Source organism: Propithecus coquereli, unplaced genomic scaffold (genome assembly GCF_000956105.1).
Source record: "Propithecus coquereli isolate 6110/MARCELLA unplaced genomic scaffold, Pcoq_1.0 Scaffold299, whole genome shotgun sequence".
Classification (NCBI taxonomy): Eukaryota; Metazoa; Chordata; class Mammalia; order Primates; family Indriidae; genus Propithecus; species Propithecus coquereli.
In genome coordinates, this window is record NW_012148607.1 from 3798417 (window position 1) to 3825023 (window position 26607).

Consider the following 26607-nt stretch of genomic DNA (forward strand, 5'->3'; position numbering starts at 1 on the left):
CACACACATATGAATGAGTCTGCTTTATATATACATATATACGAATTTACTCCATTTATTCTGTGCTAAGCATATAAATATTAAAAGGCGGGAAGGGTCTGACAGGCTACATAGCTAACAGTCAGCATGGTTACCTCTAAGGAGTAGGATGCGGTGATGAGAAGTAGATGGGTCTGGGGAGGACTTTTACTTCTTTCTTTACATACTTTTGAATTAAACATATTTGTTATAAGTCACAAGCATTGGCTCGATAACTTTTTAATACTGAAAATATCAAACACCACACTGTACAAATGTAAATTGGTAGACTCTTCCAGGAGTAATTAAGAAGTAGCTATTGAAATTTGCAACATTCATATACATGGACCCAGCATTTCTATGACTTTTTCCTCAAGAAACACTCCATCAAATACTAAAAAGGACATGTACATAAATGTTAATTAGTAACACAGATGACAAGAACAAAATACTAGAAACAGTTCAAATGCTCAACAATAGGGAACCTGACAAATGAATTACGGTAGGTCTCCGCAGTGGCATCAGTTCGGGTCTTGGCAGGAAACAGACGGTGCACGCAAAGGAGTAAACTGAAGGAAGAAGCTTAATGGCAGGATTCTTTACAGCAGTGTGAGTAGGCCTTAAAGGAACCATCGAGGGATGGTAAAGGATCTAGGGACTGGTCACAGCAGGAATCTACTTCTACCCTTTGGCTTGGAAGGGCAGAGAAGAGAAGGGTGTCACTGGAGCCAGCAGGTGCTGGCTGGAGAAGAGAGAGCACCAACAGGAGCAGTGGCCACAGAGGAGCACAGCTGCTACCAGGACCATGGCAAGGGGCAGTGGGGGATGGGAAACACTCTGACCTCTCTCACCACTCGCCCTCTACTCTCCTGTGGGTGCCTTTTAGCAGCTGATCCTAAGTGGGAGCCAGAGGGCAAGGACATCCAGATGATGCTGTTCGTAAAGTTGAGCCACCAGCACACAGAGGAAAGAAGGTGGATAATGGATCTGCAAGGGCAGGAGAATAATAGGTACAGAATGCGACGTACTAGTTAGAAAGAAGGAGCACATCTGCATGTACAGACAGGGAAAAATGTCTAGAAAACACTAAGTGAAAAATATCCAGCTGTAGAATAGTATGTATAGCCCCATACTGGCAATGACAAACAAGGATGACAGTAATATTTAAAATTAAATATCAAGTACATACATAAAAATATGCACCGAACTATTGACAATAATTGTCTCAGAAAAGTAGGTTTGGAGGAAGTGTTTTTAACAATCTATTCATATATTCACTTTTAATTTTTATATTTATAAAAGTAAATGTACAAAGTTTTCAAAGTGAAATAGAAATCAGACTTCCATTTCCGCAGCACAAAGGACTGTGTATGTTTGTCCAACCTTCCCACTGAAAAGAACTAAAACTTTCAGGTATAAGTATCCTGACCACAAAAGACAGGTGGTTCTTGGAAAGCTTTTTCTTTCCTTTTAGAAGGGCCCTGAAGTGGCTGGTGCCAGTCCTTCCGCCTTCTTTCTGTGCTGAATGCAGATGGGATGGCTGAACTGCCACAGCCAGAAGCTCTGGCAGACACAGGACAGTGAGTCAATAGGTTTACTCATTCGTTCCACAAATATGACACCAAGCAGGCTGAACTCATCACCTATTTTGTCTTTTCCATTAAGGAAAACAACCATCCTAAAGCAGAAACTGATTTTTAAAAGTGGACAACATACAAAAGAACAAACGAAGACCTTAAAAGAAGCTCAAATCTCCAAGATAAGGAGAACAACATCCCAAGATCCTGAAAGAGTTGTTAATTCTAAACTCACTCCTACGACAAAAGTCTGACAACATATTCTAGTGGTGCGGCTGTGGGGAAAAAACAGGCTCTCTCAGACATTGCGGGTGGCAGGAGGGATAGGGCAGTATCTAACAAAATTACACATGCTTTTCACCCTTTAACTCAATAATCTCACTTCTAAGAAACTACTCCAAAGATACACTGACAAAAATACAGAAAGTCTTATGCACATGGCCATTTATTGTAGCACTATTTCAAAGTACTCCAAATGTCCTTCAATAGGAATTGAATAAACTATGGTACATACACAAAATAAGTATTATGCAGCCATTAAAAGGAATGAGCCCTTTCCAGCCCTTCCTTTCTGAATGATGTAATCTAAAAACCAATAAGTGTTAGTGGTAGTCACATGTACCTGGGATGAATGGGGAGAGAGGGGTCTCAGTCTATGTGAGGGGTTTGGGGTATGGCAACAGGTGATCTGGGGTTGACCAGTAAGTAAATATTAATACATTGAGGGTAATGGGAGTGAGATTTGTCAGTGATGAAGGCAGTTACAAATATGAAAAGAAAAAAACTAGAATTAATCTTTTGGTTTGTATTGGAATTGGAGGTGTCAGTACAGATTGTTTTCAATATATAAAGGCATAAAAATAAATATAGATGTGGACAGCGTGTGTACACACAGACATTCTTTAGCTCTGTCCACTGAAACGGCCTGGCAGCAGTCATATCCCAACAGCAATGAGCACATCTAGTACCCTAGACCTTGGCTTTCAAACACCATTCTCCACTAGGGAGCAGGGATCCTTGGAAGAATGGCTGATTCCCGGGCTGAGGCAGAGAAGCACAAGATGAGCCTGGACCATCTTGCCATGCTTAAAAATAGGACAATGCTCACCGTGAGGACAAGTCAAAAGAAAAAGACAGTATATATGTATATATTTTACCTCAATAAAAAATTTAAAAATATATTCATATATTCATCTTATCTCAGAGAAGGAGGTGTCGCTCTTCTGTCCAAAGCTAATGCCAACAAACACCAAGTGCCAGGGACTGTGCAGGACACAGAGGTTACTAAGACACTAAAACTCAGACTCTGCCTTAAGGAGTGTGTTTGACTTCTCTCTTACCATTCATTTGTCAACCCACGACGATTTCATCTGTCTCCTGACCCCACCTGACCTCTCAAATGCCAAATCCACTGGACACTTTACAGTCTTCCCATGATTTGACCTTTACACAGCATCTGAAACCGTGAGAAGTGATACAGTGGTAGTATGCAACTTTCGTTCTCCCACTTCTTTGCCTAGCTAACACCGGCTCATCTTTTAGGACTCCGTTCAAGTCTTAGCTCCTTCGGGAAGCTTTCCTCACTCACAGCCCCACGCTATGGCTGTTTGTGCTCCCATAACAACCTGTGTTTACCTCCATCATACCATCTAGAAAACATCTTGTCTCTTTTTCTGTCTCTGCAGAGAATCAGCATACACTCTGAAAGCAGAACCTATAACTTAGGTCTGTGAATCACCAGCATTTAACAGCATAGTGCCTCATACATAATAACACCCAAGAAGAGTTAAAAATAAAATAAGTTAATATATTTCTAATTATATGCTCTAACTCTAGATGCAACTAATATAATTTGAACACATTCTGAAAATACATACTAAAGGTATAATTTGTGTGTGCATATATACATGCACAGCAATTTTAAATGTGGAGAGAAGCCTGGAGCACTGTGTTAGGTGTTCTTATATCCTCATTCTGCAGATATCCCCAGGGCAATGTCATCCTCTTCTGTGACTTCATCTACCGTCATTATGCTGACTATCCCAAACCTTCTATATTCAGCCTAGATATCCCTTCTGAGTTTTATGTTGATTTATTTAACTTCTCATCATCTAGATGTTTCACAGATGCCTCTACTTCCCCTATAAACATCCCCTTCCTTCAGTGTTTACTATCTCAATCAAAGATCACACTTACCCAGGTGCTTCCGTCAGAAACCTGGAAATGATCCTTGACACTAGCCTCCTCCTCATTCTCACCCTCCACGTATAATCAACCAAGGCCTATGAATTTTACCTCCCAAATACTTCCTGAAGCCAGCCATCCCTCTCTTCACAGCCACCACCCTATTTCAAGTCACTATAATCTTTTGCTTGGACTACCACAAAAGCCTAGTAAACCTCCAATTCTTGCCCCTTTCCAAGGCATTCTCCACCTAGCAGCCAATGGGATAGGCTTATTTCACTCCCAGGCTTAACCTCAGGGTAAAACCCCAAGCCCCTTAACAAGGCATATAAGATCTGGGCCCTGCTCACCTCTCTGCCCACATCTTTTGCCACCTCACTTCTTATGAGCCTGCCACGTGGAACTTCTCTCCGTGTTTTGAACTTACCATGCTCTTGTCCCAATGTCAGGCTGAAGTCCTCTGACCCCACCACTTCATCTGGCCAATTCTTACTCTTCCTTTGAGTCTCAGCTAAAAGCTCAATTCTGCAGGGAAGCATTACCTGTCTTCACAATTTAGGTTAGGTTTCCTTGTCATAAACTTCCCCAGCACCTGCCTATCCCAATCCACTACATAGTGTACTTATAATTTTATAAGTACTTGCAATAATTTAACATTTATATTCTGGCTAATCCAGGCAGGAAACATGTCTATTTTGTTCACCACGGTATCCCTTGTAAGTGCTCAAGAACTATTTGTTCACTGACTATTCATTTAGTTATGGTATGCTTGAAAATAGGTACATAAGGTACAGAAAGCTAGATTATCTTAATCAACCATAAATGCAAAATTGCATAAAAATCCACACTCACTGAAACAAGCTACACCAAACTCTTGCCATCCCCAAAACATCCTATAATATGGTTATTTTCTGAACTAAACCTCGCAACAATTTTTAGGTTAGTCTAAAATGTCTTTGATGATCTTCAAATATCAGCCATAATGGATATGAACTCGATTGTGACAAAATCATGCATGCAGAACAAAAGACCACAGAGTATTTCTGGAGTGTGTCTCCTGTGAATATTTTTGAGGCAAGATAATTAGACGTTACTACATACTATTTATTATCTGGTTTCCCAAATCATCTACTGAAAAGTTCAATTTTTTGAAACTGTTTTCGCTGCATGTACCCCTGCTATTCAGACTTCACGCATGACCAAGCAAATTTAAGTAATTAACCTGCAATCATAAAATCATTTTATTCAGAAGACTTGTGCACATTCTAATTACAAGTCACTGTAACAGATAAAATAATTAATATTGCTAATATTCATATAACACTGTGGATCAGCCCCAGTTCTAGGAGTTTTCTACAATTTAACTCACTGAATCTTCTTAACAATCCTGTGATGTTATCATTCTCATTTTATAGAGAAGAAACGGAGGCACGGAGAGGTTAAAGATCTTGTCCAAGATCATAGTGCTAGTGAGTGGCAGAGCCAGGATTCAAATCCAAATAATCTGCCTTCAGTCATATACTATACTGCCTCTCTAAATAATGAGAGAAGTTTTATCCAAATAATACTGAAAAGGAATCAGTACAGAATCTACATAAAAATACTGAACAAAAGTGGAAGAAAGAGGGAGGGTCGAGGGAAAGGGGAAGCATGGTAGATGAAGACAACGCAACAGAAAAAAATGTCACAGAACTGATGAAGATCATTAACAAAGATTCACCCAGGCCCACCCACTCCCCATTGGCTCTGCAAAACAAAAACTAGGGGCAGAGAGTAAAGGGAAATCTCAGGGGAAAAACTGTAAAACAGAAAAAATTTTAAAATAAAATAAAATTAGCACTCAGGAAAAAAGTGGACAAAAAACCCCCACAACACTATCACAAAAACGAAACCCTCAATGAAAGAAAACAAAGTGGACATTCCTGAAAATACAGTAAGAGTCATAAAGATCATGACTGGTAAAAATTGAGCAAGATAAAATGAAAAAGAATAAAAAGTTTAAAAGGATTTCCAAAACAAACCCCCCAAAACGAAACAAAAACATGTAGCAGCGGAAGTCATAGGAGATCCACCATAAGCATAACTGGAGTCTGAAAGAGAGAACCAAACAAATGGAAAAAAAAAGGTGTGAACATGGATAATTAGAAAACTGAGCTGACAGCAAGTTGGCCCAAAGATAGTTTTCTAGCTTCTCCAAACCACAACAGCCAAGGAAGGCAAGAATGACTGAATACCTCCAAAGGAAATTAAAAGCTAAGGGTATGCTGAGGTCCCAGTTACCCACTGTGCTGGTTACAGATTTATTGCCTCTCAGCTCCAAATTCATCCTTTTTGACCATCTTGCGAAAATGGATCTGGGCCCTTTAAGTATTTTTCTTTTGCCAGCTGGCCTGCTGTCAAGCTTTGTTCGTAGAGGCCACCAGAGAGACAATGCAAGAGGAAATGGGTTTGGCTTCCAGGTTCCAGAGTGCACTGCTCAGTAGGCTTCTGCAGCACTCACCGCTTTTCCAGTGTTCAGCCATCAGCAGGCTTCCCCGAGCACTTTTCTCCGTAGTTGAGTGCCTCTGACGAGACACCTCCCTGTAAACAGCTTTCCCCACAACAGATTTCTGGCGATTTCCCGGAGGCAGATTTTCAGCAAGTTCTGCCCTGCAGCATCACAGTCACTTCTCTGCCATCCACTGAGGCACTACACCTGGGTCCAGATCGCAACCACGGGTGGGTGGGACAGGGGCAGTGGAGGAGAAGGCGGGCTCTTGTTGGGAGCTCTGTCTCAGCCCTGGGTGGTGGCTGCTCCTTATATCTGCTATTTCTATATTCTTGAGAGCTCTCTGTTTCTTATTAACAGCTTTACTCAGATATCCTTCACATACAATTCACCCAAAGTGTATAATTCAATGGCTTTCAGTATATCCATGAAGTTCACAGAGTTGTGCAATCACCACAATTTTAGACCTTTTTCATCAGCCCCGAAAAGGTACCTTGCATCCCCTATCTGTCAGCACCCCTCCCATCTCCTGTTCTCCTAGCCCTAATCTGCTGTCTCTATTTGCCTATTGTGGATACTTCGTATCAATGGAATCATACAACATATGGTCCTTTGTGAATGGCTTCTTTCAATTAGCATGTTTTAAAGGTTCATGCATATTGTAGCATGTATCAGTATTTCATTACTTTTTATTGCTGAATACTATTCCAGCATATGAACATACCATATTTTATTTATCCATTCATCAGCTGATAGACATTTGGGCTGTTTCCACTTTTTGGCTGAATAATGCTGTTATGAACATTCATGTACAGTTTCTGTATGGACATAAATTTTAATTTCTCTTGGGTATATACCTAAGAGTAGAATCGGGTATATACCTAATGCTGTGGTTTGAATGTGTCCCCCTAAAAAGCATGTGTTGGAAACTTAATCCCCAACACAAGTGTTGTTAAGTAGAGCCTCATGAGAGGTGGTAAGGTCATGAGGGCTCCACTCTCATGAAGTGATTAATGCTGATTATAAAAGAGCTTGAAGCTGAGAGTCTGATCTTTCTCCCTCTCCCTCCCACCCGCCTTTCTTCTCCTGCTCTCTTACCCTTCCACCTCCCACCATAGGATGAAACAGCAATAAGGCCCTCACCAGATGCCGGCCCCTTGACTGGCAAGAAAGTCAGTTCTGGACTTTCCAGACTCCAGAACTGTAAGAAACAAATCTCTGTTCTTTATAAATTACCCAGGCTTAGGTATTGTTATAGCACCACAAAATGGACTAGAATACCTAGGAATAAAATATACCTAGGACATACGGAAATTCTGTTTAACTGTTTGAAGAAATGCAAGACTGTTTTCCAAAGCACCTGCACCATTTATAATACATCCTTACAAGCAGTGAGTGAGAGTTCCAATTTCTCCACACCTGCTCCAACACTTGTTCTCATCTTTTTGGTTACAGCCACCCTAGTGAGCATAGAGTGGTTTCTCACTGTGGGTTTGATCTGCACTCCCAATGGCTGATCACGTTGTTGACCATCTTTCCATGTGCTTGTTTCTTTACTTCTAACTAGCCAATCCCACGTAACTCCAATCTCTCTAATAGTTAATCATTCTTAAACTTTACCTGTTCAAATTAACATGTGATTTCTCTCTCTTGATTGGACCCAGACTCCTCCATGGGTAATCAGTGACTTTCTGAGTGGAAATTAGATATCCTTTAAAACAAGGGTTTAAAACCCTTTAAAACAAGGCTTTAAAAATAGAAAACAGAAGAGATAAGCTGAAGAATACTTTGTCACTGGTCAGATATTCTCTCTAGAAGTATCTGAGAAAGTCTGCAAGGGTGTGGGGAGTAAACATCCAAGGGAACAAAACTTTCAGTTCTGCATATGTGGGTTCATCTTTGTTTCTACAAAAACAAAACAAAACAAAAAAAACCCTTTCTGAATAGGGGCTGCTATGGTTTGGTTTTATTGGGGTTTTTGCTTATTTGTTGCAATGGTGTTCAGAGGACAAGGTTCTAGACATAATTTTGTATTTGGAAAATGTGACTTCTATGTGGAAGATTAAAAATGCTGAATGCAAGCTGGGTACATGCCTGTAGTCCTAGCTACTCAGGAGGCTGAGTCAGGAGGATCACTTGAGTCCAAGAGTTCAAGGCCAGCCTGGGTGACATAGTGACATAGTAAGCCCTGTGTCTTTGAAAAAAAAAAAAAAATGCTGAATGCAATCAGTCTTGAGAAAATTCAACTGCAATGTTTGAAAGGATGGCCTTTGCCTGGCCAATTGAGACAAGAGGTAAAGGCTGGTGTTGAAGGTGAGTTTAGGAGATGGCAATATGCCCAGAAAACTGGAAACAGAAATTGTAGCTCAAAAGCAGCAACCAACAATATGTGAAAAAACAAGCATGGCTGTGTCCCAATACAATCTGCAGGCCAGTTTGCCAGCTTCTGCTATGTATCATATATGGAAACATAATACGTAGTGAAAGTATAAAAAAGTGTGGAAATTTAAGAAACCTTTAAATCAAACAGTGGCTTTCTCTGGTGAAGAAGGGAGGGAACTGGGGAAAAACATTTGTGGAAAATGTAATGTTCTATTTCTTTCGGGAAAACTGAAGCAAAATGGCAAATTAAGATTTAATGATGGGTACCATTATATTGTTCTGTTCTTATATGTGTAAAATACATCACTAGAAAATGTGAGATAAATGTTCCCTTTCATTGCTATTATTTCTCTGAGACTTAGGCCTATGTAGTAGTTCCATATTGTTTATCTGCCCATATCTTTAAAAAAAAAAAAATCAAGGAAAGAAATATAATATTGTAGAGAAACTCTGCTGGATTATTGCAGAATAACTATGCTGGAACCATGTAAGAAGCTATGCCATCTTATCAGTCCCAGCAAAAGCCATTATTGCACACCCGAGCAAAACACTAGGAACACAGGGCATGGTACCTGCCCTCAAGGTGCAAGGTGATGCGTGCAGTACAATGAGAAACAGTATAAACGAGGAACAGACACTGTGAGATGGTGCAATTAATAACTGTCTGTGAGGCTCAGGAAAAGCTTCCGTGAGATGCTGCCTGAATTAAACTGACTGTGGGACGCTAAAGCAGCAGAGGGCAGGAAAGGCCTTATAAGCCATGCTAGGCAGTCTGAAATTTATCCCATCAGCAATGGGGAACCACTTAAGAGATTACATAGAGAAATGACATCGATGTGTACTTTAGAAAGACTGCTCAAGTAGCAACATTGAGGATACACTGGAAAAGGCCAAGCCAAGAGCAAGAAGAGGCCATTCTACAGCCCAGGCCATCTGCCCTCAAAGAGAGGATGTACCTCTCAAAGAGTACTCAAAGTGATCCACCAGGGTCCATAAATAAGAAACATAGCTCCCATTTATAAACTTTTCTGGTATTTAATTTCACTGACACTGGCCTCCTGACACAATCCCTGTGTCAGCCGTCTGTGGCACACAGGGTTGGGAAGATTCCTTAGGAAGTGTGAGAATTACACAGAACGGAGGGTGGTGCCACGACTCGTTCAATCACTTCCTTATGTAGTGCAGCGTATGCAGCACAGAATGACATCAGTGTGATTAATTTCATAAAAACTGGATCTTCTAAATAGGATCATTAACTAAACTTGACAATGAGAGAGCAAGAAACCATGAAATCAGCACCACAAAGTTCTCCCGTTATCATCTGGCCAAGTAACTGTAAGATTTCTAGAACTTAAAGAGCAGTTGTATATTTTCCTTTCACAAAAATACTGTTGTTCCCAGTTTACTGACCTTTCCTGGAATGACAAACGTCTGTTAGCAGTATGGTAACTAGCAGATATTCCAAAAATACACACTTCTGCCTTTCTAAGATAAAGATGTCTTAACAAAGAAACTTAGCTGTCTTTTTTTTTTTTAAAGAAACCACATTGAGTGCATTTTGAAATGATGTTTGTAAACGTTTCCATCCTTATGTTATTTTGTTACCAAAAAAGATATAAAAATGTCACATAAAAACTCTTACATCTGTATACCAGCAGTTCTCAAAGCGTGGCCCAAGGACCCTTGAGGTTTCCCAAGACCCTTGTAGGGGATCCACAAGTATAAAACTATTTTCAAGATAATTCTAAGATGTTATTTGCCTTGTTCACTCTAGTTCTCTTACAAGTGTCCTGCAGAGTTTGCTAGAGGCTACATAACACATGATGAAATGACATGATTGTTCTCATGGCTAATGGAATGTGTATCTGTATGTTCTTGTGATTTAAAATTTTCTCAGTAATTTTTAAAACATCAAATGTCAATAAACAAAACCCACAAAGATGGGGTATTCAATAATTTTTAAACTCTAAAGGGATCTTGAGACCTAGAAGTCCGAGGACCACTGCTATATACCATACTATAAAAACTCAGCAACAGAATTTTCTAACTTATTTAACATATTCCAAACAAAAGGCTTCAGGGAGTTTTTAAGCTACATTAAAAATACATAAACATGCCACCTTCCAATTATTTTGCAAGAAAAACTTACATCAAGGAAAAAGGAAATTTACTGACCTACAGACAAATAATAAGACAAAGCAGTAGATGACATTTAATCAGAATAACTTAACAAATTAAGTTCTACAGGAGTTCAGAGAGGAGGAACCTGTGTCAAAACAGGATGACCAGGGAGGAACTTAAATGGAGAACCAATCTGAATTAAACTTCCATTATCATCTTTAAAAACATCATCAGAAGATGACGGAGGAGGAGCAAAATTTCAGAGGAGAAGAAGTCAATGATGACAGGCTGAGGAGAAGTAAAGCATGTATGTTTCAGTAGCCCATCCAGAGAGCACATCATGGCCTCATCAGTGGCAAGGGAGTATATGCACACACACTGTGCCACTTCGGAGCAAGGGCTGGAACAGCTGAATGGCCATACATACTCTGTTAGCATTTAAACAATGTTTAGATTGGTATTGTATTCTTATCAACTCCGTCTTCTTTTTTTTTTTCGAGACAGAGTCTCACTCTGTTGCCCTGGCTAGATTGAGTGCCGTGGCGTCAGCCTAGCTCACAGCAACCTCAAACTCCTGGGCTCAAGTGATCCTACTGCCTCAGCCTCCCGAGTAGCTGGGATTACAGGCATGTGCCACCATGCCCGGCTAATTTTTTCTATATATTTTTAGTTGTCTGATTAATTTCTTTCTATTTTTAGTAGAGACGGGGTCTCGCTCTTGCTCAGGCTGGTCTCGAACTCCTGAGCTCAAACAATCCACCCGCCTCGGCCTCCCAGAGTGCTAGGATTACAGGCGTGAGCCACCGCGCCCAGCCCAACTCCCTCTTCTTGATCTCAGAATAATTCCCTCATGTTTAACACTCCCAGCCCAGCATCATCAATCACTTAAAATGCATAAATAAAACCACAATGTTGGCAGTGGGTACCTTTAGGTGGTGATATTTAAGGCTAATAATCACCTACCCTGGACCAGGTAATATACTAAACATTATGAATATTAAAACTATTATTTTTATTACAAGAGGTCCTTTATGTATCTAATAGCACAGGACCAGGATTTTTATATCTATTCTCTCAAATCCTCATAGCAACCTTGCAAGGCAGGAATTTTTATCTCTATTTTCCAAATTTGAAAACCAAGAAGACGCAAGAGATTCTGAAGCCTGCCCAAGGTGATACAATAGAAACTGGTGGAGCTATGATTGAAATCCTGGTCTGCTGACTCTTGTATATGGTCTGCTCTAGCCCTGGGAAGGATCTGGACACGTCCCTCATATTACTGCCACAGCCTAACTGTATCCTCCCCTCTAGTCTCAGCTCATTCTAACCTCTTGTTGTACATAAATATTTTATGACTCTTGCATAGTAGGCATGGTACTACGGTTGCAAACCTCAGAACTTCCCATGTCAGGGTAATAGGATATCCACTACGATGCCTCTTCCACACACAGTGATCTTCCTAAAAGACAAAACTGATATAAAGTCATTTTCTACCTTCAAATCCTTCAGTGGTGCCTAATCACTTTCAGGATAAAGCTTTAACTCCAGAACTCTCAAAGCCTTTCACAACCTGTTCTTGACCAACTTTTTGAAGCCTTATTTCCCACACACTCCCCAAACATGCTTTGTACCCCTGCCACACAGGCATCTTCAGGATGTAGCCATGCTCTGTTTCTAGGCCACAGCACGTAGTTTCCTGTGTGAAAAACCTTTTAAACCCACATCTACCCAGCTAATAACTACTGATTCTTCAAGATTCTAGTTAGGTGTGAACTTCTCTAGAAAACCACTACTTATATTCCCCATGTAACATCAGAGACCCTTTTAGGAGATCCCACAAGACCCTCAATCACAGCCCTTATTGTACTGTATTCTAACTGCTGGTTTAATTGCTTCTGGTCGTACCAGACTGGAGGATCTTTAAGTTTCCTGTGTAGTCATGCTGGACATGTCACATGAATGATAAGTCAACTTTTGTTCTATTAAGCCACTTAAGTCTTGAGGTTTTTGTTAGTGTAGCCTAATCCAAGCTATCCATACCAATATACCAGATCTCTCAGTAAGGGAGTCTCTCATATAAATAACTTTATTTATAGATTTTGTAACAAACATTTTGTTTGCACAAAGAATTTTCTTTGTATTCATCTTGGTTCAAAGCTATTTTCAGGCTGGGTGAGGTGGCTCACGCCTATAAGCCTACCACTTTGGGAGGTTGAGGCTGGAGGATACTTGAGGCCAAGAGTTTAAGACCAGCCTGGGCAATATAGAGACCCTGTCTACAAAAAATAAAAAAATTAGCTGGGCATGATGGTGCACATCTGTAGTTCCAGCTACTCGGGAGGCTGAGGCAGGAGGATCGCTTGAGCTCAGGAGTTTGAGGTTGCAGTGAGCTATGATGATGCCACTGCACTCTAGCCAGGGTAACAGAGTGAGATCCTGTCTCAAAAACAAAAAAAAAGCTATTTTCAATTTAAATATATTTGCCAAGTACCTACTTTGTACAAAACACTGTGCTAGATGATGAAAAAGTCCACGTCTTGAAAAAGCTTCAGTCTTATGTTGTAGGGGGATTAAGGCAATTATAGCAAAAAAGCAGACTCTAATGTTATAGTGGTTTAAAGCAGAGAGACATCTAGATGGGGAGAAAAGTATAGAAAAATTTGACAAAGGAAGTTCCAAATCATATTTGTTTTTGAGACAGGATCTCACTGTGTTGCCCTGGCTAGAGTACAGTGGCATTATCATAGCTCACTCCAACCTCAAACTCCTGGGCTCAAGCGATCCTCCTGCCTCAGCCTCCCGAGTAGCTGGGACTACAGATGTGGCCCTGAAACATGGGTAAGAACAATAACTAGAGATTCAAAGGGGTCATTTAAGATAGAAAAAGCCAACACGAGCAAAGATATGGAGCACAAACAGCAAAGAAAAAAGAGCAAATAGTTCCACTGACCTAGAAAACATAATAAAACCTAAGGGAATGGCAAGAAATTAGTTTGCCCATACTGCCCATGCCAGGCTGGCCTGTGCCTAACTCAACAGGCAGTGGGGAGCCATTGCAAGTCTTGGCCAGAGAAGTGACATACCTGGAAGTGATTGTAGCACACACAATAGACGGGAGGAAAGAAAAATGTTAGAGGGTTTCTGTGGTAATTCACAGGAATGGTATCAATGGCCCGAAATTAGTACAATGACAGTTGTAGTGGAAAAAAGTAGATGCCAGAAATGGTATGGAGGTAGGATCAGCAAGACCTGGCAACCAACTGAACACAGGGAGAAAAGAAGAAAGGCAAGAATGAACATGAAGTGCAGATCCTGGGTAGTTAAGAGAATTGCTATTCCAAATAGCTGAGGTTAATCAAAAAAGCGACAATGTCAAATCAAGTGTTACTGTACTTATTTTCTGATGGTTAGCTAGCTCCAGCTTCCTTTGAAATAAATACCACTACCTGTTTATCCTTTGCTCCATCCAGGACAAAGGTACTTCTTCGATTGTTGCCATCAACCTACTTTTAGCATAGCCTCATCTGCCATTTTTTCCAATATGAAACTCCCTGGAACCACCCATGAGCATTTCAGGTTGTCCTGTGCCTCTACCATCTTTACTTTCTCATCTGCTCATTTCTCCTTCCTCTTCAGGCGACCAGGCCTACCCACTCTTCATGGCTCAACTCAGCTCCCCTGTGAAACCTTCCTCAGACACATGGATCTCTCCTTTTCCTGATTTCTCATAGCACCTACTGTTTTAGAATTCTGGAGGCCATATCATTAGTTACCACTGTCATGTGTGTGCTTTATTCCCACAACTATATTATAGGCCCATCAGAACAAGTTTCATATCTTAAATGTTTTTGAGTTCCTCCTCAGTCAACGCCTTGCACAAAATATGTACTCAGGAGACACGTTATTGATTGATCCAAAGTCAGTTAGTCTCTAAGAATATGAATGTCTTATTTCATCATTAATAATTTACTTTTATTAAACCATGGTTAGATATTTAGACATGTGAAATGGAGAGATTCACAACTTAATACTTCAAAATATCCTTAAGACTCTCTACTCTTGGGAGCTGTTGCCTAAGAGATTATTTGAAAATACTACTTGGTCATAAGTTTTTGCACCAGCTTCCTTTTAACCCTCTGACTGTTAACGTAAAAGTACACCAAACAGTTCAGTGATCATCACTCCAAAATGATTTTTCTTTTTTGAGACAGGGTCTCCCTCTGTTACCAGGGCTACAGTGGAGTGGCCTTGTCATGGCACACAGCAACCTCAAACTCCTGGGCTCAAGCGATCCTCCTGCCTGAGCTTCCCAAGTAGCTGAGACTACAGGCATGTGCCAACATGCCCAGCTAATCTTTCTATTTTTTCTAGAGATAAGGTCTGGCTATGTTGCTCAGGTTAGTCTTGAACTCCTGGCCTCAAGCAACCTCCAGCCTCAGCCTCAACCTCCCAAAGTGCTGAGATTACAGGGTTGAGCCACGACGCCCAGCCCCAAAATGATTCTTAGAAACACCCTAATTTGTCATGAGAACTGTTTTACTTTCAGTAACCTAGTGGTTTTTTTCTACCTTCATGTCCAACTATCTATAGTATAGACAATTCAAAATACGTCCACGAAAAGTTGGTATATTTTACTTTCTGGAATAACACCTGCCTTCATTAGTCTCTCCCTCAATTAACTGTAATGATTCAGTTCTCACGTTTCACTCCCTCCCGATATATGAGAGAAACACAAACAAAAATGAGGTTTATTGAGGAATCATAAAAATGGGCATTGTTGTAAAAAGGAATCCAAAATATTCATGAGACACTCTCCTAACCAAACCTGCTCTCCTAAGATATTTCCTCTTGCGAGCAAAATCACGGAGGAGACAATGGGAAAAAGTGTCAGAAGGAAAGAAAGCAAGAAAGGCATACTTTGCCAATCAAATTGACCCTGGTACCTCTGAACATCTGGCCCCAAATAGAGCAGTAAGCAATGACAACCGCGACCCATACGCTGCTGATTCGGGCTCAGGCTTTCCCTGTACTTCTCCTTCCTCTTGCCACAGCGAGGCTCGAATGACAGTGTCCTTGCTTTGAGCCCAGGTACACAGAAATGCGGGGTCTCCCTGGGAGATGACCTCAGACCGCTCGGCCCGCGTCCGGCTCGCCTTTCCCCAAGGCCTGGCAGCCCCCACCCAGTCGAGGTCATCAGGGATTGGGCTCCCAGCCCGTGGGGCAACTGGGCCGTACCCCGACCCCTCCTTCCCCAACACTAGCGCAGGCTTCGCGCCCCGCCCGGCCTGGGGCAGCGGGGGAGGGGCGGGGCAGGGCAACGCGGCGACCGTTAGCCGCGGTCCGCCGTCACGCCCCAAAGCGCACCAGGCAGGCCCTTACCGCAGCGGAGAGGGAGGCAGGGGAGAGGCGGCGCCCCGCCCCACGCGGGCGGGAAGGCGGAGGCGGCGGCGCAGGCGGCGGCGGCAGCCGCGGGGGACCCCGGCGGGCGCCCACAACGCGGTGGGCTGCATGGGCGCCGCCATAGTGGGGACGCAGCGGCGGGCGGAGCGCGCGGCCACGACCAGGTCGGGCGTCCGCGGCCAATGGGCGCGCGGGAGCCGGGCGGGGCGCCGGGCTGGCCAATACGGAGCTGCGCTGCCCGAGTGGGCGGGCGCGCGCCGGAGCTGCCCAGTAGGCACGAGAGCCGCGGAGTTCCCCGGGCCGCCCATCCCAGGGACCCCGGCTGAGGAAAGCGAGGGGGCGTGCGGCTCCCTCGGGCTGAGCGGGCCCTTCCTGCCTCGCGTCAGCCCCCTCCAGGGTACACCCGGCCGTCTGAAGGAATCTTCCTTCCCCGGCCTCGCGGCCCAGAGGGCGCGCGGTCCGCTTGGGCCGCCCTGAGGACCAGCCCCTTGAAGAGCCTGTTTCCTTGCCTGTGCGCGGAGCTCAAAGTGCAGGGTGGTTACGGTCATTCCACGCCGAGGGACACCTCATCTCGCCCTCTGTGTTGTGAGCGCCGCCAGTCCACTCCGTCAGGCCCAAGGCTTTGGACCTCCGTGCCCAATCCTGTGGGGTAAGGCCACGGTGGTCCAGGCTGCTCTTGTGCATTTTCTTGAGAGCCTCGTAGAAAGTATTTAGTCTGGGCACATGGGCATCCAGCCCCACATGCCCTTTGCAGCTGTCTCCCACCCCACTCTCTCATTCCCACAGCTAAGCCCTGGCATCATCTGCCTGGGGCACAATTTAAAACTTAATTCCTCAGAGGGGTCAGGGGAGACTTTAAACTGTAATCCTAGGATGCCGGCACAATGAGCCTACCTTGCTAAAGGCAGGCAGCTTGTCTTTTGTGGCAAAAACGCTTCTGGGAGGAGCCTGGCTGGCGGGTCTTTCTGCCCGGGGTCAGTCTTCTAAGGCCCGGACATGACCGCAAAGGCAGCCAGTGAGGGAGAAAACAGGCGGGTTCCATGTGATAGGGGAAAAGGCCCGTCCCCTCTGAGTTTCGGTTTCCTCAGAGTTATCGCGTTGGCCAAATAAAAAATGCAAAGTTTCTAGAAAAATGCTCAGCTGTTAAGAACTCTGCTGGAATTAGACCAGGCACCCAGCCCTGCAGCAGGGTTGGGGACACTGGGGTCAGTGAGAGAGGCAGGGAGGTCTGAGACTCTGTGAAGAAAGAAAGGCTGGGGAAGTGCTCCAAAGATGTGTGCTCCCTAAGGCCTGACTCTGCCCAGCCTCCCCTGGGAATGTGTGTGCAGGGCAAAAAAGTCAACCTTCCTTTCTTGGCCCCAGGAGGGAATTGGCATAGAAAAGCATGTTTGAAAACTACTGTTCCTCCCTTTCCCCACAATCAGACACTAAGTAGCAACCACCTCCTAACCCCAAGGGACACAAGGAAGTACTGAGAGTAGCTGAGCTGACCCAAGCCTCTCCTGCACCTGGACACAGCCATGCCATAGAGTACCTAGCTGTCCAGGGGCCAGCTGGAACAGCTCTGCTGCACCCAAGTCCTGTTATTCACTGTCCCCTCCCTGCCCTGCAGCTCCCCATCTTTGTCCACTTCAACCTCAGGGACCCACGAGGTGAAGGGAACTGGGTCTTCCTCCAGGGAAGCTTCTCACCAACTACAGATAGCTCAGAGCAGCTTCAGGACCCTACTGGGGGCTGAGTTCCTTGCTCTTCAAGCACCTAAAATGCACTCCCCTCCTTCAAACTGGTTCCAAAATTTGTGTAGAACACAGATGCTGTAATGGACGTAGGCCAGTCAATGAAGATATATCAAGCAAGAGATCAGACTATTGAGAGGACTGGGCCGTGTGGTGCTTCCTTGATTACCTCCTCCTGCCCATCTCCCAGGCAGGGGATACAATGCAGAGGGGCTCATAGCCAAAAGTGTCCTTGCTCCCGTGTCCCACCATGCTTGGCCCAATACAGAGCTTCACAAGGAAGGGACCCATTTCTCTGGAACAGCTTCCTAGATCCTGCCTTACTGATTTTTATAATACATGGCCCTGTCCCAGAGCCTATGACTCTAGATACACCCCCAACATGACCCTGGGCCATTTGGGCTCCTTGGGGCAGAGACAGCCAATCCTCTGCACAACATATTTTATTGCTAAGGACAAGGTGATGCACCGGTTTTCAAAATAATTTGGTTTATAGCGTTCATACGTAACAAAAAAGGGGGAAGTAGTATAAATCTGATTTTTGTATACACAGGGTATAGGTGTGAAGCCCTGCAGTCGTGGGCTCAGGCAAACAAATTCATGAGGAGCAAAAACCTGTTTAACCCCTTCAGTGTTGCCCTCTAGTCCCACCCCCACCCCTAAATCAGCTCCCTCCCACCCCCAGTGGGCCTCCAGTGGCCCCAGTTACTTCAACCTAACCCTCCCAGCCCCTGCATGATTGCAATATTCTGTTGATAGAATCACCCACCAGGCTCTGCCTGTTTCCATCATTAAAATCCCCCCTTCAGGGTAATCCCCACCCACACCCACTGATACTGTGCCACAGGGGCTCTGTGCCTAGTGTTGTGGGCACACACACCCATGTTATCCCTATGTTCTCCTTCAAGGGAAGACACAGAAGTGGCATCAACTCTTAGCATCTCAATACTGCAGCTTTGCCAGCACTCTCTTGAGGCTGTTCTGGCCCGGACAGATGCCACACTCATCTCCAGCCAACCCCTAGGGGCCCTTACTCAGCTCGGCTGAGGGCAGAATTTCACATTTTGTTTGCCCTACATAGGCAAGGAAGAAAGTAAAGGCCAGGGGCTGGCAGAAGCTGGTCCAGACCAAACATACACACACACACACACACACACACACACACACACACACACACACACACACACATAAATACAAAAGTGGGCATGGGGTCAGGCACCAGCACCTCTGCCTAGTTGGTGCGGGCGACTGTTAGGAAGCTAAGTCCTAGGCCAGGAACAGGGCAATCAGTCCAGCCAGCACAGTGGACCCCTTTATGGACTGGGGTCAGTGCAGCCACAGGATTCCAGTGCTCAGCCCCTCAGCTGGGAGATCAGCAGCTGCTGCCACGTGTCCAAAAACAGCTTGTCCTTTCACTATAGTGGAATGCCATGAGGGTGGGGTGAGAAGATGATGGCGTTGGTTATTTCATTCCTTTTCTTTTTACAACTTCACTTTTAGAGACTTCAGAGTTCCAAGTGTCTGCTGTGCTGTGGAACCCCAGAGTGCTCTTGCCTTGATGGCTGGGAATCTCTTGGACCCTGGAAGCACCTACTCCATGATGGCCCGGTATAGTGCAGGCTCAATATAATCTTCCCGGTATCTTGAGTTGATAACTCGTTGCCGTTTCTTTTCTTGCTTAACTTCTTTCTCTGTGAAAATCTCGTTGAAGCGCATGTCTGAGGCTACCGACTATAGAAGAATAAGCAAGCCAAACAATCACTTTATGGACAACTACCCCAAGAAAAACACAGGGACAGATCCTTGCCTTGTTCCCTCCCTCCCAGACAGGAACCAAGGGCACAAGAAAACAAACACTTACCAGTCTAGACTTGACTCTCTTGGGAAGCTCTTCATCCAGCGTATACACATCGTCTCTCTTAACTACAAGCTGTGAGCCATCCTCAAACTCCACCTATCAAGGAAACAAAAGCCTTTTGGTTAGGAAATCCCTGACTCTCTCCCTGGTCCACCATGTGCAGTGGCAATTCGTGCACCCAAAGAAAGGAATTAGAACCCTGAAGTATGGGCTACCATGTTTGAAGCCACACTTAGCAAGCTGGACACAGGCAGACCCCTAGCTCTAAAAGGGTTACCAACTCATTAGTTCTCCCAAGAGATGACTGCCTCTGGCCCAACAGGAAGCAATGATTTAATTACATGCCCCACTCTTCCCAGCAAGAACCTTTGGCTACCTGGTACATTTGGATGGGGTGGGAGGCCACAAACTTGGCTCCATAGACTTGGCCGTCTGTCCATCTCACTTGGACCACTTCCCCTTCAGCAGGAGGACCCAATTGGAGACAGTCCTGGCTCTGAGGAAATAGGGAGGAAGGAGAGTGAAAGAAGGTCCATTTGAGCACAATGGTAACTGCCATCTACTGAGGAAAGAATGAACCAGGACAAATTCCTGCTCCAATACTCCAAGCAAGGCAGCTCTCTCTGGGCTGAAAGATGCAATAAAGATGTGCTTGCTAAGTCAAAATCTGCCCCATATCTCCATCCCCTGATGCTTCTAGGTGACAAAAAAGAATGGCTATAATAATTTAGTAAACATAGAAGACAGGTGCCATATCAACAGTCCTTCTTGCACTCCCTCAACTCTTCCTCTAAGGGCTGCCCAGAACTCTGCCATGTTGAAATGCTACAACTGTACTCAAAATATGTTCTTAATAGAAAAGGCACGAAAAGAAAGGATCACCCACCATGGGACTTGGCAAAGTATTTTAGAAGTTCTACTCCTTCCAGAAGTAGGCTAGATATCCTAAGGTGAGTCCTCACCATATTCCCAGCAAAGGGCTTGGTATACAGTGGGAGGTCAATGTACATGTATGTGGGTTGAATGAAAGGTCTGATGGGTAGACCTGGGAGAAGGTCCTTAGAGACATGGTTAAAAAGTACCCATGCGGTGGGGGGCAGTCAGTCTAAAAAAGGATGTGGATGTTAACAACTGCTCTTGCCAATCACAGTACATGACAAGAGTTAGAAAAGGTCTGTCCTGTCCTGCCAACTGCCAGTTCATTTATTGAACAGAAACAGTTTATACTGTATTGACAATTCATTTACTGAGTAGGTAATAAATATATTTTGTATCAATCTAACAATTAAGCAGAAACTACAGCTGCTTGCCCCCGAAATCTGCAGTGGAAGTTTTAGCTAGTCAAATTTATGTGACCTTTAATAAATCACTTAAGTTCTCTGCAACTCATTTCTACCTCTTATAACAGTAGTTCTCCAAGTGTAGTCCACAAACCTCTGAGGGGTTCCTGAGGCACTTTCAGGGAGTGTGTGAGGCCATGACTATTTTCTTTTTTTTTTTTGAGACAGAGTCTCACTCTGTTGCCCAGGCTAGAGTGCCGTGGCGTCTGCCTAGCTCACAGCAACCTCAAACTCCTGGGCTCAAGCGATCCTTCTGCCTCATCCTCCCGAGTAGCTGGGACTACAGGTATGCACCACCATGCCTGGCTACTTTTTTCTATATATTTTTAGTTGTTTGTCTAATTTCTTTCTATTTATAGTAGAGACAGGGTCTCGCTCTTGCTCAGGCTGGACTATTTTGATAATAACGTTAAAACACTAGCCTTTTTCGTTGTGTTGACATTTGTAGTGATGGTATCAAATCTATGATGGGTACAACTGCTGGCACCTGAGCACAAATCAAGACACTGGCCCCAAGTTCTACTCATTGTTATTGCATTTTTCACCACTGTGCACTCATAATTTAGGGGGAAAACAGCAAAAACCTGGTTTCACATAACAATGTCCTTGATGGTGCAGTAAAGATTATTAATTTTGTTAAACCTTAATCATTGAGTACATGTGTAGTACTCATAAGACACTCTGGCTGCAGACCGAAGTATGATGGTTGTCTTGAGAGGAAAAACACCTGGGTAACTGTTTGAGTTGTGAGCTACACTAACTTCTTTTTTTGTGAAATCCCAGTTTTTATTTGGAAAAAAAAGGACTGACAAACCATGGTTATTCAGACTTGGGGATTTGGCAGACCACTTGAAATGAATGAAGTGAGCCTGTCACTTCAAGGAAAACAAGAGTCAGTATCTATTGCCAATAGTAAAATTCACACTTTCAAGCTAAAATTAGAATTTCAGAAAAGTTGCATTCACCACTGTAAGCTTGAAGCTTTCCAAAATTTAAAGTTTTCTGATGAGATTAATGACACTAACAATGTGATCTGTTGATATATATAACATTCAACAACATTTGGAAGATCTCCATAGTCCAATGCACCAATATTTTCTAAATGACCAATGTATGATGTTATAAAATCATGTATGGCCGGGTGCAGTGGCTCACGCCTGTAATCCTAGCACTCTGGGAGGCCAAGGCGGGTGGATCGCTCAAGGTCAGGAGTTCGAGACCAGCCTGAGCAATAGCGAGACCCCGTCTCTACTAAAAATAGAAATTAGCCAAACAACTAAAAATACATATATAGAAAAAATTAGCCGGGCATGGTGGCGCATGCCTGTAGTCCCAGCTACTAGGGAGGCTGAGGCAGGAGGATCGCTTGAGCCCAGGAGTTTGAGGTTGCTGTGAGCTAGGCTGATGCCACGGCACTCCAGCCAGGGCAACAGAGTCAGACTCTGTCTCAAAAAATAAATAAATAAATAAAATAAAATCATGTATAAGTGAAAGATGCATTCTAAGCAAGACTGATGGATTTTAATATAACAGTATGAAAAGTTCATTGACCTGCTTTCAGATTCCACACTGCAACTAACTTTTAAGAAACTGCCACTTGAGTTTTGGGAGAGCATCAGAGAAGAATAATCACAATTATCTGAAAGGCTGTGAAAATACTCCTCTCCTTTCCAACTACATATCTGTGTGAGGCTGAATTATTTTCCTATAGTTTAACTAAAATAGTATATGAGAACAGAGTAAATCAAAAAGTGACATTAAAGAGATCTACAAAACTGTAGAAAAATAGCATTCTTCTCAATTGTTTTTGTTTTAGAATTTATTTTTTATTAAAAAGTGAATTATTTTAAATTAGTCTCAGTTTTCATGTCTAATATATATTGATAGATATAACCCACAAAAACACGAGTTCTTTGGGGTCTTCAATAACTTTTGTAAAAGGGAACCCTGAGATCACTGCTCGGTAAGTTAGAGATAATACCACCTACTTCTCAGAGTTGGTATGAGAAATGAAAGAGATTCTTGACCTACAGCACTTAGCATGGTGCCTGGCATACTGTAAGAGCTTAATAAATCAGAGCTATACTACTGCTATGAATACTACTAATATCATCTTCACTAAAAGTCTACCTTATAACTGATGAATGTGCTTTTAACAATGAAGTTGCTATTGGTATAAACATGGGAAATACCTGATTTATTAAAGGAAGAAATGGTTTCCTTCTTCTCCACCTTGGCACTTAGTCTACCACATGAACAGGCAGGTGGGGGTTGGGGAAACTTGAACTAAGTCCTGAACACTGAGCCAGGAAACCTAGGATTGGGTCCAGGCAGGGTCTCTAGTGTCTCAGGGGTTGTTAACGTAAGCAGGCCGGGGTGTCTCCAAGCAGTTTCTACTTAGCCCCAAAGCCTTCAACTGTGAAGAGACAAAAGCAGATTCTATACATCTCCTAAGAGGGCCTGGTAGAAAAGAGAGGCGGATACGTCTGAAAATCACCCAGCTACTAAGCAGTGAAGCTGATGTTGGCACATGGGTTTGACTAGTGCAGGCTTTTCTATTGCACTAGAATGCCTTAAAGCATAGTTTAGACCAAAATATGTGCATGTTTCAAAGAATTACAGAAAATGCTGATTCACACAAACTTCTAGGGGAAGCAGGGTACTCTAGTGGCACATAATATTCTTTGCAAGGAAAGCCCAATACAAATGCTTTTCCATTTGGGAATCGACTCATGGGACCGGGGGACCTGGATAGAAAAGGCAGGCAGACCTACAGCCAGTTTGCCAGCCAGACCTAGAAACATCCCCCTTGCCAAACTGCCCACGAAGCTCTCTGTAGACATTACCACTATGTCTTCGGGATACAGGTTGTCGCTGAAGGAGCCATCATCGAAGTTGACTTCATAGAAGGTCTCAGTGGTGAGCCTGACTACCTCACACTGGTAGAAACGCCCATTCTTATGTTTGCTAATGACCTTCTGGCCTGCAGTGATGCTCTGCAAGGCCCCCTTGGCACGCTGGAAAAAACAGAGTGTTAGGTTATTCATACATTGAGTTGACAGGCCTGGCACATGGGGACCAAGATCAATTGGTTCCTCTTTATTGGGGAAAGATAAGCATGGAAATGGGAAAGTAAAAAGGAGACAAGAGATGGGAGCTGAAATTGGCCTTTGCAGATATACACATCCCAACTAGGACACTGGAAGAAACCAGTGTCATATTTTCCTCCATAAATTTTAAAACCTCCCTAGCTCCTAGTCCACAACTGGTTCTTATACCATACTACCTTACCCAAAACTCCCTGAACAGACTCTTGTGACTTCCCTGTTATTGACAGGACTGACCAAATAGCATCTACTGATGCTACAGCTCACATATTCATCAAAGTATCAAAGGACAGACTCAACAGGTGACCCCGGGTCCTGGCCCCCCAGGCAAAAAGCTCTACCAGGTCTTAGCACTAGCTCTACCCTCAACCAGAATGCTGCAGAGACATCAAAGTTTACATGTACTTTCCTTTTTTCCATCCCTCCCCACTTCCCCTGCAAAACACCCTGCTCCATCTCAGTTCCCGATTGCAGTTACTAATACCATTATATTAGCATCCTTCCATCTCTCAAGGGAGTAACCTAAGTCATCTTAATTCATAACCCCTCACCCCTTCTTCCTCCTCTCTCCATCCTCTCAACCTATGAGGGTCAACAAACCCTGTCAGTTCTACCTGTTGTAGGATTGTGGGGTTAGATGCCACCCTAAAGCTCTGCCTATGTGTTACCATTTCAGACCTCACTTTCTCCTATGCTAACTGGTTTCCCTGTCTCAAATTCTTATTCCTTGAATCCTTTCCTCAAACAACCACCAGAGTGATTTTTTAAAAAATATAGTTCAAAACCATAATATTCTAAAAGTTCTCGTCATCCGATGGAAGAGAGGTCAAAGTCTTAAGCATGGCAGTCCAGGGCCCTCATCACCTCTCCAGTGTCAGCCCCACCACGCTCCCAGAACCAGTCTTTCATGTTCGTTCTTCTGAGACCTGCTCATTCTGTTTTGAAGCCTTGAATGGCCACCTGCTCATAATTCCTTCTCTTTACTTAAGGCCCATTTCAAATGCCACTTTCTACCCAAACCCTTTCATAACTCCTCTTGCTAACAATACATATGTCTTTCTCTGTGCTTCACTATTTAGAGAAAAACTGCAAAAATCGAATCAACCACAAGCAGTTGGTGCCACTGGATTATGAAGTACCAGGCAGGGAGTAGAGGTGGACAGGAGCCATCTCTTAATCCCTTACTCATTAGCACTCTCCATAAAGCATAATGCTTGAGGAAATATTTGCTAACACAATAAATGGAGAGCATGCTGAGAAAATGATCCCAAAAACTGTCAAGAGGATTCCATAATGGCAGCCTCCCTCACCTCCAAATTAGGAATCCTGTGCCGAAAGCAGGTGATGAAGACAACAAAAGGCCAGTCGTCTGGCTGCATCATCACTCCAGCGGCCTGAGCACAGCTCACGTGGAAGGCAGTTGGGCAACGGCCGTGAGAACACTGCACACAGCAGCCAGCAGTTCTTTTCCTCCGCTTCTTACAGAAGATGCATTTCTGCAGCACAGGGGAAGAAAGCCTATGATTCCAGGAACTGACAGTATAGCCTCCTCTGTTGTTCCCCCTTCTCAAATGCAGAGCCTAATGAGCAGGAACCAACCCTTTTCCCAAAACATGAGGACACACACAGCCAGCTCTAATTTGTCTGGTTACAGGTATCCCGGGTATCCCCATTAAGTAATTTAACCGCAGGGTAGGAATCAAAAACTCTGACCAAGACCAAGGGGTAAGGGTGGCCACTGGGCCAAGCATAAATACTTTGTTCCCCTCCATCCAGAGACTTGTAGGTAGGGTAATTATATAGAGCCTACAAGCCTGTCTCTTCTTCCTTACCAGTTTGAAGCGAGGCAGGGGGATTTTGCTCACATCCACTGGACTTCTTTCTGCGATGTTGACAAACCTTGCTTCCAGAATTGCCACAGCACATGAAACATGAACCCACCTGCCGAAAGGCAAAGGCTAGCTCAGTCACCTCTGGGCCCAAGGCTCTGTGGCCTTCTCTTCTAATGTGGGCCTGCTGACAGTGCATCCTTTCTCACCCAGCAAGTTCCTGGGACCCAGGAAGGTGAGAATCACAAGTGTCTCCACACTGATTATACGGAAACAGTTTCCCCACTATATTGCCCTGTGTTAGCACAGGATCGCGCTTCTTACACCACTCACTCACAGTCTACTGCAAAACGAGCAGAGCCACAGCTAGCTGTGTGGCAGGTTTCAGAGAGTGAGAATACAATGGAGGACTTTACACAGACCCCCTTTACAGCAGGACCCGAGTGCTTCCTGAAAACATCCCGGCTGTGCCCCCATCTGCCAGCAATCACAGCTCTCTCCCCAGGCCTCCACCCAGTCCTCTCCCTCAGACTCAAATGGCCTCTCCCTTCTGCTCCCTTTATCCAT

The 26607-nt window shown here is 43.9% G+C and overlaps 2 protein-coding genes across 3 annotated transcripts in view; both read right to left on the minus strand.

The window, feature by feature from the left end:
• Nucleotides 1-16309, minus strand: part of ST3GAL3 (ST3 beta-galactoside alpha-2,3-sialyltransferase 3) — a 181960-nt gene extending 165651 nt beyond the window's left edge. For both annotated transcript variants that reach the window (XM_012648979.1, XM_012648980.1), the window contains exon 1: nt 16150-16309. The gene's annotated coding sequence lies outside the window, so the exon portion shown is untranslated. The remainder of the gene's footprint in view (nt 1-16149) is intronic.
• Nucleotides 16310-18331: 2022 nt separating this feature from the next.
• Nucleotides 18332-26607, minus strand: part of KDM4A (lysine (K)-specific demethylase 4A) — a 44538-nt gene continuing 36262 nt past the window's right edge. Inside the window, exons 17-22 of the mRNA XM_012648983.1 lie at nt 26044-26152; nt 25522-25707; nt 23951-24121; nt 20141-20260; nt 19768-19860; nt 18332-19637 (exon numbers count right to left, since the gene is read on the minus strand). Coding sequence (XP_012504437.1) covers nt 19497-19637; nt 19768-19860; nt 20141-20260; nt 23951-24121; nt 25522-25707; nt 26044-26152 — 820 coding nt within the window. The 3' untranslated portion in view covers nt 18332-19496. The remainder of the gene's footprint in view (nt 19638-19767; nt 19861-20140; nt 20261-23950; nt 24122-25521; nt 25708-26043; nt 26153-26607) is intronic.